The sequence below is a fragment of the Lemur catta genome, chromosome 20, assembly GCF_020740605.2.
Source record: "Lemur catta isolate mLemCat1 chromosome 20, mLemCat1.pri, whole genome shotgun sequence".
NCBI classification, from domain to species: domain Eukaryota; kingdom Metazoa; phylum Chordata; class Mammalia; order Primates; family Lemuridae; genus Lemur; species Lemur catta.
In genome coordinates, this window is record NC_059147.1 from 23,871,445 (window position 1) to 23,887,159 (window position 15,715).

The 15,715-nt window shown below is 59.7% G+C and overlaps 2 protein-coding genes across 3 annotated transcripts; both read left to right on the forward strand.

Annotated features, from left to right (window-relative positions):
* The first annotated feature begins 112 nt into the window (after window positions 1–112).
* On the forward strand, window positions 113–3,141 carry RRAD (RRAD, Ras related glycolysis inhibitor and calcium channel regulator). The gene is made up of 5 exons (XM_045533576.1): window positions 113–245; window positions 452–836; window positions 1,479–1,552; window positions 1,676–1,880; window positions 2,474–3,141. Exons 2-5 carry the CDS (start codon window positions 467–469, stop codon window positions 2,749–2,751), a joined length of 927 nt encoding a protein of 308 aa, XP_045389532.1. The 5' UTR covers window positions 113–245; window positions 452–466; the 3' UTR covers window positions 2,752–3,141.
* A 2,549-nt stretch (window positions 3,142–5,690) lies between these two features.
* Window positions 5,691–15,491, forward strand: CDH16 (cadherin 16). 2 transcript variants are annotated; one of them, XM_045533577.1, is made up of 18 exons: window positions 5,694–5,845; window positions 6,566–6,623; window positions 6,890–6,973; window positions 8,049–8,204; window positions 8,273–8,411; window positions 8,756–8,914; window positions 9,717–9,913; window positions 10,521–10,643; window positions 10,851–11,001; window positions 11,233–11,460; window positions 11,542–11,618; window positions 11,690–11,878; window positions 11,980–12,221; window positions 12,604–12,737; window positions 13,367–13,603; window positions 13,804–13,911; window positions 14,225–14,341; window positions 15,130–15,491. In XM_045533577.1, exons 1-18 carry the CDS (start codon window positions 5,838–5,840, stop codon window positions 15,225–15,227), a joined length of 2,505 nt encoding a protein of 834 aa, XP_045389533.1. In that variant the 5' UTR covers window positions 5,694–5,837; the 3' UTR covers window positions 15,228–15,491. The 2 variants fall into 2 exon arrangements, with proteins under 2 accessions (XP_045389534.1, XP_045389533.1); XM_045533578.1 differs by lacking the exon at window positions 14,225–14,341 and having other exon boundaries at window positions 5,691–5,845.
* The last annotated feature ends 224 nt before the right edge of the window (window positions 15,492–15,715 follow it).

Sequence of the window (15,715 nt, forward strand, 5' to 3'; positions counted from 1 at the left end):
TCGGGGGGCGTGACAGTCCCGGAGGAGGGCGGGGGATCCCCCGGGGCGGGGGACGGACACGTCAGCCCCCGCAGCGGCGAGGGCGAGGGCGGGCAGAGGCTTAAATACGCGGTTCCGGAGCCGGGACCCAGCGCGGGCTGAGAAGGCGGCGGCTGCAGCGGCAGCGAGGTTGCAATAGTCCGGGTCTGCGAGTAGATCGCATCGGAGCCCGGATCCTAGTCCTGACCGTGCCTGTGTGCGACTGGGTGAGTGTCCCGGTGGAGTGGGGTGGGGTGACCGCACCTTCTGGGTTGCAGGTGGCTGGGCCAGGCCCGGCTGGGTCACGGGTTAGGGCGCCGGGACCTCACGGCTGGGAGTGGGCGAGCATGTTGCCTGACTCCTGGTGGGCAGGCCGCCCCGGGTCCCGTCTCCCTCGCGGCTTACGCGGCCACCCCGGTTCCCGGTTCCCCAGACGGCTTCGGGCGCGATGACCCTGAACGGCGGCGGCAGCGGAGCGGGCGGGAGCCGCGGCGGGGGCCGGGAGCGCGAGCGCCGTCGAGGCAGCACGCCCTGGGGCCCGGCGCCCCCGCTGCACCGCCGGAGCATGCCGGTGGACGAGCGCGACCTGCAGGCGGCGCTGGCTCCGGGCGCCCTGGCAGCGGCCGCGGCCGGGGCCGGGACCCAGGGTCCGAGGCCGGACTGGCCCCAGAGCTCCTCGGACTCGCTCAGCTCAGCGGATAGCGACTCAGACGACAACGTTTACAAGGTGCTGCTGCTGGGGGCGCCCGGCGTGGGCAAGAGCGCTCTGGCGCGCATCTTCGCTGGTGTAGAGGACGGGCCTGAAGCAGAGGCCACAGGTGAGGGCATGGGGCTAATCAGGGATGGGGCGATCCCAGGGTCAGGACTGGGAGCTCTGGGGCTGGGGACCTGCCCTGAAAGGCAAATACCACGGGTTTCTAAAGGCACTTTCAGAATCACGCCTCTACTTACCTATTTCATAGAAGCTCAAACTAAGGGAGAAGACTTTGGTAGGGGAAGAAGTGCCCAGAGTAGAGGGCCCAGGGCACAGATGTGACTACTCCGTGGGATGGGGACAGGACATCCTTCCCTGCCAGGGCTGGCAGGAGCATAACCAGAGGGAGTGTCTAGAAGAGCCTTTGGTTGCCAAGGCCCCCAGGGGGTGTGACAGTCACTATTTTGATAGCCATTGTGGTCAGAGCCAGCCGGGGGCCCAGGCAGCAGGAGGAGGTTAGGGAGCACTGGAGTGGCCTCCCCAGGACATTGCTAGCTAGGGGAGCATGTAGGTGGAGATCAGGCACGCGATGCCCCCCATCCTCCACTTCCCTGCCCTGTCACTTCAGTTGCTACATAGCAGCCATCTACAAGTGGGGGGGGTTGTGAGGCTCTGGGGAGCTAGAGGGTGTGGCCAGAACAGGAAACCTGGCTGTGGGGACTTTTAACAGCAAGCCAGTAACCTGGCTACTGGCCTCCTTGCCTAGGGCACACGTATGATCGGGCCATCATGGTGGACGGAGAAGAGGCATCGCTCATGGTCTACGACATTTGGGAGCAGGTAGGATGCAGGATGAGACCCTGTGTAGAGGTGGGCGGGGTGAGGAGGGGCCTGCTGGGAGTGACAGGCTTGTGGCAGGGGCATGAGGACTGTTTGGTAAATGTGTGTGTGTGTGTTCCCCAGGACGGGAGCCGCTGGCTGCCTGGTCACTGCATGGCCATGGGGGATGCATACGTCATTGTGTACTCAGTGACAGACAAGGGCAGCTTCGAGAAGGCCTCAGAGCTGCGGGTTCAGCTGCGGCGTGCACGGCAGACAGACGATGTGCCCATCATTCTCGTGGGCAACAAGAGCGACCTGGTGCGTTCGCGTGAGGTCTCCGTGGATGGTGAGTAGGCAGCGGGCTGGGAAGGGAGGAGAGCCTGGCTGGGCTGTGGTCCAGGCAGCCCTGGCCCAGCTTGAGTCCCTGGGGATCATCAAGGCCTAAAAATGTTCAGGAAGAAAACTTGGAGGGCAGGGGAGGGGGGAGAGCTGCTGCCTCCCAAAGGCCCGAGAGGGCTGGGGAGAGAACCAAATCCACTGGCAGGGGGTAGCTCAGGGTCCTCCTCTCCTGCCCCTTTGGCCCTGGCCTGGCTGGTGCCGGTGAGTGGGTGGCAGAGAGTGCAGGGAACCAGGCTGGGAGGTCAGAGCCTGGATTCTAGGCCTCCTGCAGTACTTCATTTCAATATCAGACTTCAAATTATTTCAATAAATGAATCTTTTGTGGGAGATTTACCTTTTGGGGAGCTCCTTAAACACAGGCATGCTCTGCCTGTTGGGTGACGCAGCAGTGCCCGGGACCCCAGGAGCTGGGGTCTGTGTTTCTGGGAGGACCCTGCAGATTCCTGAGTGGCAGCTGCCGTGGGGTGGCCAGGGTTTGAGTAGGCTTCTCTCTTACCCACCCTTTGTTTACTGGTGTGTGTCTGTCCCCACCCATGCCAGAGGGCCGGGCCTGCGCTGTGGTCTTTGACTGTAAGTTCATCGAGACGTCGGCGGCGCTGCACCACAATGTCCAAGCTCTGTTTGAGGGTGTCGTGCGCCAGATACGCCTGCGAAGGGACAGCAAAGAGGCCAATGCCAGACGGCAGGCCGGTACCCGACGGCGAGAAAGCCTTGGCAAAAAAGCGAAGCGCTTCCTGGGCCGCATTGTAGCACGCAACAGCCGCAAGATGGCCTTTCGAGCCAAGTCCAAGTCCTGCCACGACCTTTCGGTTCTCTAGGCCCCGTGGGCTCTCACCGTGGTGGGTAGATGGATGGGCAGGTTGGTGGGCTGGCCCAGCCAGCTGCCCTAAGTGCTTTGGGGCTGGTTCAGACTCTGGGCCCCTCGGAGCTGCCAGCCAGGCGTCCCCCACTTCATGGTCATGGACAGACAGTGCTGCCCGGGGAGGCGGCTCCCAGTGGCCAGTGAGGGCTGGGCCTGCAGAGATGCCTGTGCAGGCCCATGTGTGTCCCCAGTGGCAGCCTGAGCCCAGCCGGAGGGTGGCTCGTGTGTGGGGAGAGGACTCTGCCTTTCTCCACGCCTGGAGTGTGCGTGCCCGGGAGGGAGGCTGTTCAGTGTCCTGGGTATTTGTTTACAAACAGATTTTTGTAATAAAGACTATTTCCTGATATATCAGGGCTGTTGACTGTGTCTGTCCTCCCTCTGAGGGCTTCAGGAGCAGGAAGGTTTCTGAAGTTGAAGGGTGGGGTCTCACTGCCCCCTCCTAGTGTGTGGTCTGACTGTCCTATGTTTGGACTTGAATCTAGCCAGCTGGGACAAGGGGGCAAGGGGAGGGGGGAGGGCTAGGTGGGAGTTCAAGGAGCGGAGGAGACACAAACCGCTTCCCGACCCTGCTATTCAGATCCTCCTTCTGTACTGGAGTGTGGCATTGCCCAGCTGATTGGGGGTTCAATCATCCCACTGTACAGAAAGGGAAACTGAGGCTGCCCAAGGGAGCACACCCAGCCCTGGGTCTCACAGCCAAGCAAGAACCCCGGGTCTGGCTCCACAGCTGGTCTTTCCGCCTTGCTCCCTCCTGAGGGGGTGGGAACCAGCTGAGGTGGGGGCAGGGGGAAGGCTTCAGAGAGTCCGAGGGTCGGTTTGCTAAGTGTGGGGGTAAGGGAGGCACACTCAGGCAGACTCGACACCTCTCGGCTGAGGCTGGGCTACTGAGGGGACCCTCACTGTTCTCCCCACTATGAGGGGCCAGCCCAGAACATTCCATGATCAGCATTGGCTAATTTGATTTTGGTGGGAACAGCTTCCTGGAGCCCTCTCTGCCTAAAATGAGAGACCTGGCGTTTGTACAGGAACGTGTGGCCACGCGCTTGTGGCTGGAGGTACGCCTGTCTCCCCACCCACCCACGCCCAGTCAACAGGAGCCCAAGGCTCTGTCACCTTTGGTACAGGTGCTTGTTAGGAGTTGACCTATGTGATTTCAGGAATGAGCATCCCCATTTGGCGATGGGCGGGAAGTTAGTTGAGCGGGGACTGGTATACACTTCTGTCCGTCTCCAAAGCCTGGGGGCAGCCTGGGGCAAGGTGGGGGACAGTTTCTGAGAAGGTTCTGGATCAGGGTCCATATGTTCCTTTTTTTTTTTTTTCCTAATACAGATTTTGGTAAGTGTCCGTACGTTCCTGCCTTAGTTCAATGTATTCCCTCCACAGACCCCTGGGAGCCCTTGCAACCTGGTTAGATTCCCAATGGCAGCTTGTTCAACGGCAGGAGGAGGTGTGAGGGCTCCTCCATGTGCTCTGAGAGCCACCCCCGTGCTCCCCAGGGCAGCGTGGCTGCTCAAAGCTGCTGCTGCTCCCCTCCTCCCCCTAACAGGCTTCGGGCACACAGAGGGCATTGTTTTCTCACAGCAAGGGAGGGTCCCCAGGCCTGAAGAGGAAATCAGAGGCTTCCTGGCTCTGCCACTTATTAGCTATGTGACTCTGGGCAAACCACTCAGCCTCTCTGTGCATGAGTGTGTGACACGGTGACAATGCCCCTTCAGAATGCAGTGGGTGGGATGAGGAAAGTCCCCACTCAGAGCAGTGCCAGGCACTTAGCAGGAGCACAGCACGTGTGAGCCCCTCTCCATCCCCAAGGCAGGCACTCAGCCTGTGACGAGGCTGGGGGGCAGCTAAGGGGTCCTGGCCTGGTTTCCATCCTGGGGGAGACTACGCAGATACACAGAAGAAGGGACGTCGGGGAGACCATGGGAAGCTCCAAGGGTGTGGGGGGGTGGCCTGGAGACCAGGATCTCCCACCCTTCCTACTGTCTCCCCTCCGTCCACACTCCTGGGCCCCAGAAGCTTCTCCTGGCTCTTCTTGGCTGCCCTCACTGGGGGAAGGGCCCCTGGTCAGCCCTGCCACTCCCTCAAGGTCACCTGAGCTGGTTTAATCTTGTCTTTGCCTCTCAGAGGCACAAGACAGTCCATTGTCCCAGCCCTGCTGGTGTTGAGTGGACAGGGTGGAGAACCACAGGGGTGCTCACAGGCTTCTGACCACCCCCCTGCGCTGGGCCACTAGTGGGTGACCTGGAGCCCCAGATACCCAGTTCAGATCACGCACTGCTAATCCGTCCTTTGTGTGCAACCTCCGGCTCCTTATCTGAGTTAGCAGCTAGTTAGCAGCTTCCAGGGCAGGGCAAGAGCCAGGTCACTGCTGAGTCCCTGAGTCTTGCTCTGGGGCCTCCCAGTCTAATGTGAGAGACACACAATGACAGTGTGGTGTCCTCTGTGCATGTACAGAGGTAGCACATGGCATATAGGGGTGCATTCCCAGACGAGGCCCCTGAACCAGCCTGTGAGCGCAGGGAAGTTTCCTGGAGAAGGGAATATCTGCGCTGAGCACTGAAGCATGAGCAGGTACCCACTGCACAGACGAAGGAGTGGGAAGGGTATTCCACGTAAAAGGAACAGAGTGTGCAGAGATTCAGCTGCAGATGCCGGAGCATGCATGGGGGAGGTGTGAGACCAAGTCTGGAGCCACAGTAAAAGAAGCAGTGTCCAAGCCCAGAGGGCCAAGTAATAGCCACTGGGCCGTGCTGAGGTGGGGAGAGTGCCAGGCCAATGATCTGCCCACCTCCCAGGGCTGGCAGTCACGGATGCTGAGCGGCGCCCTGCTTTCCAAAGTCAATGAGTAACTTGGGGGGCTGGGTGGAGCCAGGCCTGTTGCTGTGGGCCCAGTGGCGGTTTACACTCCCAGCAAGTGAGGCTGAACCGCCTACCTGCTCAAGTGTCCGCCTTGCCCTACCCCACCCAGCCCTGCCTGGCCAGAGCTCCCCGGAGAAGGAGCCCTCTTGCCTGTCGGCTGGACCAAGGGCACCAGCCTTGGGCATGAGCTGGTGAGGGGCTGGGAGAAGTGGGGCGGGCAGGACTGAGGCTGGGGTTGGTGGGGGTGGAGGAGAAACACCGCCCTGTCTGGGGAGAGTTCCCAGGGGTCCATCTTAAAGTGATTGTTGATTTGTCAATGTCCTGTGTGCCCAACTCCATGCTCAGTGCTAGAAAATGCCGAGATGAGGGCCGGGCTCCTGCCCTTGGGCACTCCTTGCTGGGGGGTGGCAGTGGGAGGAAGGACAGTCCCAGAAACTTGGAGCCACAAGTCCCCTGTTCCAGGAGGAACCCCGTGGTCAAATCCCCCGTGACCTTGGCCAGGCTCTGCTCTTCAGGCCTTGCCTGCAACATGAGGTGGCTACAGGAAGTGACCCTCAGGGTCATCAGGGTCTTTCCAGCTTCAAACTTTTGTGATTTGGGGGCTGCTGGAAAATTACCATTTTGGGATCTGCGAGCTGGGGAGGCTGTGGCAGGAAGGAGAAAAGGTCTGGAGGTGAAACTCCGGTGGAGTCCTCGTGGGGACAAGAGCCGAGAGGCAGGGTGGCTGGGTCCGGGGGCTTTGGTGGGCCTGGCCGAGGAGCTGGACACTACCCTGAGGGCGATGGGGAGCCATGGGCGCTTCAAAGGGGAGGAGAGGAGGCTGGTGTCTGTGCGATCGCTCTGGCTGTGGGCGTGGGATGGAAACCCCTGCCCTCCCATCTGGGCTGCATCCTCACTGCCCCGTCCCCCAGGCCCGTCCTGACCATGGTCCCTGCCTGGTTGTGGCTGCTTTGCCTCTCCGTCCCCCAGGTAAGCGGGGCCCTGCCCCCCTCCTTCATGTCCTGGTGCTGGGGGTTGGCACCCTTGCCCCCAACTCCTGGGCCAATTACACTGACCATAGGAACAGCGGGGCCTTGGGGGGCTTCAGAGCTGGGGTTACAGGCCTGTTGTGGATTCAGGAGGCCAAAGGCCACAGGGTGGATGGACTAAGTTATGGCCAGGCCCAGGGAAGGGGCAGAAATTGCCCTCTTCTGTCGGGTCCCAGTGCCTGGTGACAGGGGAGAATCCTCCCACAGGCACTCCCTGAGGCCCAGCCTGCAGAGCTGTATGTGGAAGTCCCAGAAAACTATGGTGGAAATTTCCCTTTGTACCTGGCCAAGGTGAGCCTAGAGCCTGCGGGCTCCCCTCCCTCCCCGCAAAGCCCTGCTTCCCCTGCCGCTAGCACCCTTCCTCTTCCCTGCTCTGTTTCTCTTCCAAACCCTGCTTTCCAGAGAGTCCGTATGTGTTATGCAGGTTGAGTGTCCCTCATCTGAAATACTTGGGACCAGAAATGTTTCGGATTTGGGACTTTTTCAGATTTTGGAATATTTGCATATACGTAATGAGATATCTTGGGGATGGGACCCAAGTCTAAACACGAAATTCATTTCTGTTTCCTATGCACTTTATACACATAACCTGAAGGTAATTTTATACAATATTTTTAATAATTTTATGCATGAAACAAAGTTTTAACTATGTTTTGACTGTGACCTGTCACATGGGGTCAGGTGTGGAATTTTTGACTTGTGGCATCATGTAGGCACTCAAAAAGTTTTGGATTTTGGAGTATTTCAAATTTCAGATTTTCAGATCAAGGATGCCTAACAAGATTGTAATGCCGGCGGAGAGTAGAGCTTTGAATTAGAGAATGAGATATTGGTTGCAAGCTTCAGAAAGAAGAGGGTTACAGGGAAAAGAGTTCTGACTTTGAATCTCAGTCCTGGGCTGGGTGTGGTGGCTCACGCCTGTAATCCTAGCACTCTGGGAGGCTGAGGCGGGAGGATCACTTGAGGTCAGGAGTTCGAGACCAGCCTGAGCAAGAGCGAGACCCTGTCTCTACTAAAAATAGAAATAAATTAGCCAGGCAACTAAAAATAGAAAAAATTAGCCAGGCGTGGTGGTATACGCCTGTAGTCCCAGTTACTCAGGAGGCTGAGGCAGGAGGATCACTTGAGCCCAGGAGTTTGAGGTTGCTGTGAGCTAGGCTGACGCCACAGCACTCTAGCCAGGGCAACAGAGTGAGACCCTGTCTTGAAAAAATAATAATAAAATAAAAGAATCTCAGTCCTGGTGCTTACCAGTTGTGTGACCTCAGGCAGGTGCCAGTCCTCTCTGAGACTCAGTCTCGCTACATATAAAATGAGGCCTGGCCACCACTCCCTTCACCTCTTTACCTCTGTTCTCCCCCATCAGCTGCCACTGCCCCGTGAGGAGGCTGAAGGCCAGGTTGTGCTGTCAGGGGACTCAGGCAGGGCAGCTGAGGGCCCCTTTGCTGTGGATCCGGAGTCTGGCTTCCTGCTGGTGACCAGGACCTTGGACCGAGAGGAACAGGCGGAGTACCAGCTGCAGGTACGGCTGGGCCAAGTAGGGGACGGCAGGAAAGGCAGAGCCGGGCTCAGACCACGTTTCCCTGCCAGGTCTCCCTGGAGACCAAGGATGGACATGTCTCGTGGGGCCCGCAGCCTGTGCGCGTGCACGTGAAGGATGAGAATGACCAGGTGCCCCGTTTCTCCCAAGCCATCTACAGAGCTCAGCTGAGCCAGGGCACCAGGCCTGGTGAGTGACCAGGGCAGCCAACTTACAGCAAGGTCAGGTGGGCACTGATGGGACAGCAGAGAGCAAAGACATAGCCAGAGAGTCAGCACAGGGACAGGGCAGCCAGGGTCCAAGCTGCCCTCTCCCGTTTCCGTCTCATCCTGCACCCCCTACCCCAAGTGAGGGTCCCATCCACTCTTGGCTTCAGTTTGCTCATCTGTGGAGCGAGATAAAATGCAGTGGCTCACCTGCAGGGGCCTGACGTGACAATGACATGGAAGGAAGGACAGGGAGAGATGGGGAGGCATGGGAGACTCTCCCCACTCCCTCTTTCCCTTAGAGTGTACCCCGCCCCCCTCCACCAGACATCCCCTTCCTCTTCCTTGAGGCTTCGGATGGGGACGAGCCAGGCACAGCCAACTCGGACCTTCGATTCCACATCCTGAGCCAGGCCCCAGCCCAGCCTTCCCCAGACATGTTCCAGCTGGAGTCTCGGCTGGGCGCTCTGGCCCTCAGCCCCAAGGGTGAGCCCGAGCTGGGTATGCTGGGGAGGGAGGGAGGGAGGGTCAGGGACATCTGGAGAAGATGGCATCTGAGCTGTACGAGAAGGATGGGCTTTGAGAGGCAAAGGAGGCGGAAAGGGCGTTCTAGGCGGGTAGAGAAGGAAGGCAGAAGGCCACCGAGGCAGAACCCCGTGAGCAGGGCTAGGAAAGGGTGTGAATGGGGTGCCTCAGCTCGACACTCTGGAGCCCTGGGCCAAAGGGACAAAGATAGGAGTGGCCTCGGGGGTTGTAGTTTAGGACATTGCTGGGAGACGTCGGGACTGATGGCAGGAGAGATCGGGACCTGGGAGCTCAGGCCAGAGCCACAGGCTGGGGATGTAAAGAAAGGCGAATCATACGTCAGCCTGGCCACCCACCCGTTGCCCCATCTACCACCCCCAAACTATGCAGTCCATCTGCCAACACTCACTCGTCCAACGCTCTCCCGTTCACACACCCAAACCCCCCTCCAGCCACCCAGTCAACCGTCCCTTCATCCAACTGGTCGTCTACACTGCTACCCAACTCCCCATCTGGATCATCCACCCACTCCTCCAGCCCATCAACTGTTCACTGTGTGGATAGATAGGGAAGTGACTTTGCAAACTGTCGAGTCCTGGTTGGATGCTCACAATGGTTCTAAAAAGCCTTCTCATCCTTTGTCCAAGAGCGTATCTCAAGCACCTGCCATATGCTTGGTTTTGTATTTCATACCTTACTGAGAATAATGCCCTGGCCCCTGGCCCCTGGCCCCCTGCTCAGCTGACCATCCTCCCCCTTCTAGGAAGCGCCTGTCTAGACCAGGCCCTGGAGGGGCCCTACCAGCTGTTGGTACAGGTCAAGGACATGGGCGACCAGGCCTCAGGCCACCAGGCCACAGCCACCATAGATGTCTCCCTAGTGGAGAGCACCTGGGTGCCCCTAGAGCCTATCCACCTGGCAGAGAATCTCCAAGTCCCATACCCACACCCCATCGCCCAGGTGAGTAAGTGGCTGTCAGTGGCTGAAGCAGCCCCATGGATGGTGTAGCTGGGTCTGATTCTCGTGGACATTTAGGGGCTGGCTCTGGGATCCAGCTTGACCTCTCTCCTCCTTTCACTCTTCCCATCATTTCCTGTCGTGGAACAGGCCCACAGCCCCTCGCCTGCCACCCTCTGGCAGGTGTGTCTCTGTGCTCTGACCTCCCTAGCTTGCCTAAGGCTTCCTCAGGGAGAACAGCTGCCCCCTCCTGATGCCATGGGGATTGTCACCTAGGCCAGGAATGTCTCGGGCCTCTTCTAGGAATGCCCTGGGGTCAGGGCCAGCCTGAGAGGGCAGAAAATAAAATAACCTGGTCATTCAGGCACTTTGGGCAGGGTCCAGGCTTGGACCAGGGCAAGGCCACTATGGAGTTGCCACCACAGTGAGTGCCCCGAAAACAGAAGGATCCTGCCTGAACCCCAAGGCCAGGGAGGACAGCAACTTGCTTGGGGTCACATAGTAGTTGGGGTCCAGGCTCCTCCCACGGAATCAGCTGGGGCACAAGGGCTCACACGGATTGTTCCTGCCCCTTGGCCCGGGGTGCCCCCATTCTGTGTCCCCCTCCCAGGTACACTGGAGTGGGGGCGATGTGCACTATCACCTGGAGAGCCAGCCCCCGGGGCCCTTTGATGTGGACGCAGAGGGGAAACTCTACGTGACCAGTGAGCTGGACCGAGAAGCTCAGGCTGAGGTGAGGTGAGAGGGAACCAGGGGTGCAGGTTGGGGATACTTGGTCACTGTCCAGTTGGCTTTTGGGGGTGTCACATCCCCCACAGGTACTGAGACAGTGCAAGACAGCCCAGAAGAGCTGGAGCTGCCCACCAGAAGGGGGCTCAGAGTCAGGCCAGGCTGGGGCTGCCTTCAGCCCTGACCGGAAGCCCCCCACTGCCCACTGTAGTACCTGCTCCAGGTGTGGGCTCAGAATGCCCGTGGCGAGGACTATGCAGAACCTCTGGAGCTGCATGTGGTGGTGATGGATGAGAATGACAACGCGCCTGTCTGCCCCCTGCCTGGCCCCCCAATCAGCATCCCTGAGCTCAGCCCCCCAGGTGAGCAATGGGCCTTGTCAGGCATGGGGGAGGGGCAGAGTCCCTGTAAACCATCCTAACTTGCTCTTCTCTGGGTTGGGGCCCAGTGTCAGGCCCTCATATCAATGCCGCTCCCCAAGACACACACATTCACTCATACAAGCTCAAGTTCAGTTTAGCACAAAAAAGGAGTGGGTGGGGCAAGGCCTGCAGGTGGGCTGTGGTTCCACCCAGGTGGGTGCTGTCTTGTAGGCACCGAAGTGACCAGGCTGTCGGCAGAGGACGCAGATGCCCCCGGCTCCCCCAATTCCCACGTTGTGTATCGGCTCCTGAGTCCTGAACCTGAGGAGGGGGCAGCAGGGAGAGCCTTTGAGCTGGACCCCACTTCAGGCAGCGTGACACTGGGGGCTGCTCCACTACACGCCGGCCAGAACATCCTGCTCCAAGTGCTGGCCAGTGACCTAGCAGGAGCAGAGGGTGGTAAGTGCCCCAGTGGTGACCCAGACCCCCTGTCCCTGCTGTTCCTATCCTGGCCTCCCCAATATGCCCTCCCCTGCTTAGGACTCAGCAGCACGTGTGAGGTCACAGTCACCATCTCAGACGTCAATGACCACGCTCCCGAGTTCACAACTTCCCAGGTAAGCAGACGCGGGGGAGACCTTGGGTAAAGTGTGGGTGGGGGGCTCACTGCCCCTCCCCACCTCTCCAGATTGGGCCTATCAGCCTCCCTGAGGATGTGGAGCCTGGGACTCTGGTGGCCACACTCACAGCCACTGATGCCGACCTTGAATCTGCCTTCCGCCTCATGGACTTCGCCATCGAGGCGGGAAACGTGGAAGGGATCTTCGGCTTGGATTGGGAGCCAGACTCGAGTCATGTCCAACTCCGACTCTGCAAGGTAAGGGGCTGGGAGGGCAGGAACGGGGCACACATGCACACATGCATGCACAATGCACCACGCCCCAGCCCACACAGTGACCCTGGCCTCACTGGTTCCAGAACCTCAGCTATGAGGCAGCTCCAAGTCACGAGGTAGTAGTGGTGGTGCAAAACGTGGCAGAGTTGGTGGGGCAGGGCCCCGGCCCTGGAGCCACGGCCACAGTGACCGTGCTGGTGGAGAGGGTGCTGCCACCTCCCAAGTTGGACCAGGAAAGCTACGAGGCCACAGTCCCAGTGAGCACCCCGGCCGGCTCCCTCCTGCTGACCGTCCAGCCGGCAGACCCCACGAGCAGACCCCTCAGGTGAGCAGAAAGTCCAGCCCCTTATCTGGGCTGGATCTCTCCCGTCCCCAGGGCTGACCCCTGGGCCTCGGAAGGGACTCCCATTATCTATGGCCTGGACTATTTCTCAAACTATGGCTAACGCCAAGGTTGTGTCCCCTGGGGTGGGGATCAGGGCTGGGTAGACTGGGCAGGATACGGAGCGGGTGTTTGGACTCCACAAGAGCTAGATTACACACCACCACAGGTCCTCACGCTGGGGACAGACACTGGGCACCCGGGCACTGCTGTTGCCCCTGAGTCACAGAGAGGGTGTGGAACTTGAACAGGTCACATGGCCCTGGGCAAGACCCCATAGGTCGTCCCAGAGCCTCCCCACCCCCTGCCTTTCTCTGGGCCTCAGGTTCTCCCTGGCCAATGACTCAGAGGGCTGGCTCTGCATTGACAAGGTCTCCGGGGAGGTGCACACGGCCCGGTCCCTGCAGGGCGCCCAGCCTGGGGACACGTACACAGTGCTCGTGGAGGCCCAGGATGCAGGTATGGCCAGGCAGTGTGGGGGCTTCTGGGAGGGAGCACAGACCTTGGACAGACAGATGGGCAGGACGGAGCTTCCTCCCTGGGGCCCTGGCCCACATCTTCCCAGCCCCAGGCAGGAGGAGGGACAAGGAGCCGGGTCCAGTGTCCCTGTCTCAGAATGAGTCTACCCCAGGCAGGCAGGCCTGGCTTTTGCCTCCTCTCTCCTGCCACCCTCCTAACTTGACACTCACAATCCCCCAGCCCTGCCCCTTAGCCCCAGGAAAGCCTCTCAGGGTGTCACCACAGGGCCAGGCTGGGGCAGAGTGGGGCATGGAGGTGGGAGGTGGAAGGAGGAACAGTGTCACACCTGGGGCAGGAGTCCCAGGAGATGAGCTGAGCTCTGAACCGGCTCTGACAGGTGAAGGGCTGGCCTGGGGTGAGGAGTCAGGGAGGCAGGCTTCGGCCCGAGCTGGGCTATGGTGCAGGCATTTCCACACTGGCGTGGGGACGATGATGGATGGAGAGACAAGAGAAGGGAGAGCGGCAGGATGACACTCACGGGCTGTGGGGAAAGGGACCAGCCCGGGGACTCTGGAGCTCACCCTCACCCCAACAATGCCCGGGCCAGCTCAGCGCTGCCTCCTTTGCAGATGAGCCAAGACTGAGCAGCTCTGCCACCCTCGTGATCCACTTCCTGAAGGCCCCTCCTCCCCTAGCCCTGACTCCGGCCCCTGTGCTCTCGCGTCACCTCTGCACACCCCGCCAGGACCATGGCGTGATTGTCAGTGGACCCAGGGAGGACCCCGACCTGGCCAGAGGTCCCTACAGCTTTGCCCTTGGGCCCAACCCCACAGTGCAGAGGGATTGGCGGCTCCAGCCCCTCAATGGTTTGTGGTGGGGGAAGGGAAGGGAGGCTGTGGGCGGGGCAGGGACAGGGGTGGGGGTGGGGGGAGGCGGGGCTGGGGCGGGTGTGCTCTTGGAAGGGAGATGCCCTTCCACCATTGGAGCGGGGCTGAGCCTAGTAGGAGCAGCCCCCAGAGGACTTGTCCTGGCTAGTGACCCTGGTCATTGCCTACTGTCCTAACAGGTTCCCATGCCTACCTCACCCTGGCCCTGCATTGGGTGGAGCCACATGAACACGTGGTCCCTGTGGTGGTCAGCCACAATGGCCGGATGTGGCAGCTCCTGGTTCGAGGTGAGGCCGGGGCTCAGGTGCAGGCAAGGTTGGCAGGCTGCAGTTCCTGAGGGGACCACTGGGATGCGGGGGGACGGGCTGGGTACACATGTGTGCAGGCTCACGCAGACCGCACAGGCCTGTGCACACTTGCACATTTGTGGCCAGGCACATGTACCTGTGAACACACAGGCACACATGCAGAGGAACATGCAACTTCACACACACGTGGATATGCACATGTGCACAAAAACATATATATCAGCCAGCTGGCCAGCCTGGGGACTCCAAGTGGCTGGGAAGCCTTCCGCTGTCTTTCTTCCCCTCTCCCCAGTGATCGTGTGTCGCTGCAACGTGGAGGGGCAGTGCATGCGTAAGGTGGGCCGCATGAAGGGCATGCCCACGAAGCTCTCGGCAGTGGGCACCCTCGTGGGCACCCTGGCAGCGATAGGTATTGGGGCTGGGATCCTGCATGGTGGGGGGCGATGGGTGGTTGGAGCTGCAGCCTCCAAATAAACAGTGGCCCTTGTCCCCATGGTGCCCTAGTTCTGAAAAAGGGACCCTCCAACTCTCCTAGTCGTTATGCTTTTGTCCGCTGTCATCATAGTCATTATCTCATCATTGATAACAGCATTACTGTTACATGATGGCACATGTCCGGTCCCTGCCATGTGAATTATTCCACAGACTCCTTCCCATAACCCTGTGAGGTAGATCTTGGTATCTCTCCACTTTGCAGATGAGGTCACTGAGGCTCAGAGAGGTTAAGTGACTTGTTCAAGGTTATGCAGCCCGGTTGTGACAGAGCCCAGGTCTTTCTAGCCTAATTGCTTCAGTCTAAACCACCGTCTCCATCCCCTTTATTTCTTCAGCCCCCTAAATGTTTTCCTTGCTGGTTCAGCACAGCGCTATGATGTGCCTTTCTCTTGGAGGTCCATGGAGATAACTCACTGGCTCCTAGATGACCTCCACCCAAAGTGTCCCACAGAGAAGGGGACTTTGGAGGCTGGGTGTACTGGAGCAGCCTCAGCGGGGCGAGGGCCTGGTGAGGACCAAGCGGGCCAAGCAGTCGAGCTTCTCCAGGCACCAGGACCAGAGTCATACCCAGCCCAGCCTTGGGGTGCTGTCTAGGGAACTTCATCTCTGTATTAAACCGATACCAATTGCAGGGAGTCCCTCGTGATGAGCAAGTCTCGAAGCCTCTTCTGAGGGCTGATCCATCTCTCTTGGGCCCCTCAGGCTTCTTCCTCATCCTCATCTTCACCCACCTGGCCCTGGCGAGGAAGAAGGACCTGGATCAGCCAGCGGACAGCGTGCCCCTGAAGGCGGCCGTCTGAATGGTCCAGGCAGCCCCAGCTGGGAGCTTGGCCTCTGGCTCCATCCGAGCCCACTGGGAGAGGGCCCAGCGCTGGAGATCCAGCAGGGGCCAGGGCAGAGTAGAAGCCCCTCCACCTGCCCTGGGATGGAGGCACCGTTACCAGATGCGTCCCCAGACCCTGAACACTGACTTTACGAGCTGCCCATGGGAGCGCTCCAAATGGCAGCACGTTTGTTCAATAATAAAGCCTCAGAGAGCTGGGGTGAGTCCTAAGGGATTGCTATGCCCGTGTCCTAGTGTCCGTGGTACACGTATGCATGTGTGTGTGAGTGTGCACACACCTGCCCCTCAGGCCTTCCCTGTCTCCTGCTGCACAGAAAGGTCTGGGGGCTTGACCAGGGGACAAGACTGGGGTCCCCTGTGGGGAAGGATGCAGGGCATCATATGAGTCCACATGGTGAGATCTTGGGGTCACAGCAAGATGGGTCATTTCCTGGGGCATCCAGA

Coding starts and splice junctions, on each gene's coding strand:
- RRAD (XM_045533576.1), top strand. CDS start 467: ATGACCCTGAACGGCGGCGGCAGCGGAGCGGGCGGGAGCCGCGGCGGG. Junction 837..1,478: donor GCCTGAAGCAGAGGCCACAG/GTGAGGGCATGG, acceptor CTCCTTGCCTAG/GGCACACGTATGATCGGGCC. Junction 1,553..1,675: donor TCTACGACATTTGGGAGCAG/GTAGGATGCAGG, acceptor TGTGTTCCCCAG/GACGGGAGCCGCTGGCTGCC.
- CDH16 (XM_045533577.1), top strand. Junction 6,624..6,889: donor TTTGCCTCTCCGTCCCCCAG/GTAAGCGGGGCC, acceptor ATCCTCCCACAG/GCACTCCCTGAGGCCCAGCC. Junction 14,342..15,129: donor GGGCACCCTGGCAGCGATAG/GTATTGGGGCTG, acceptor TGGGCCCCTCAG/GCTTCTTCCTCATCCTCATC.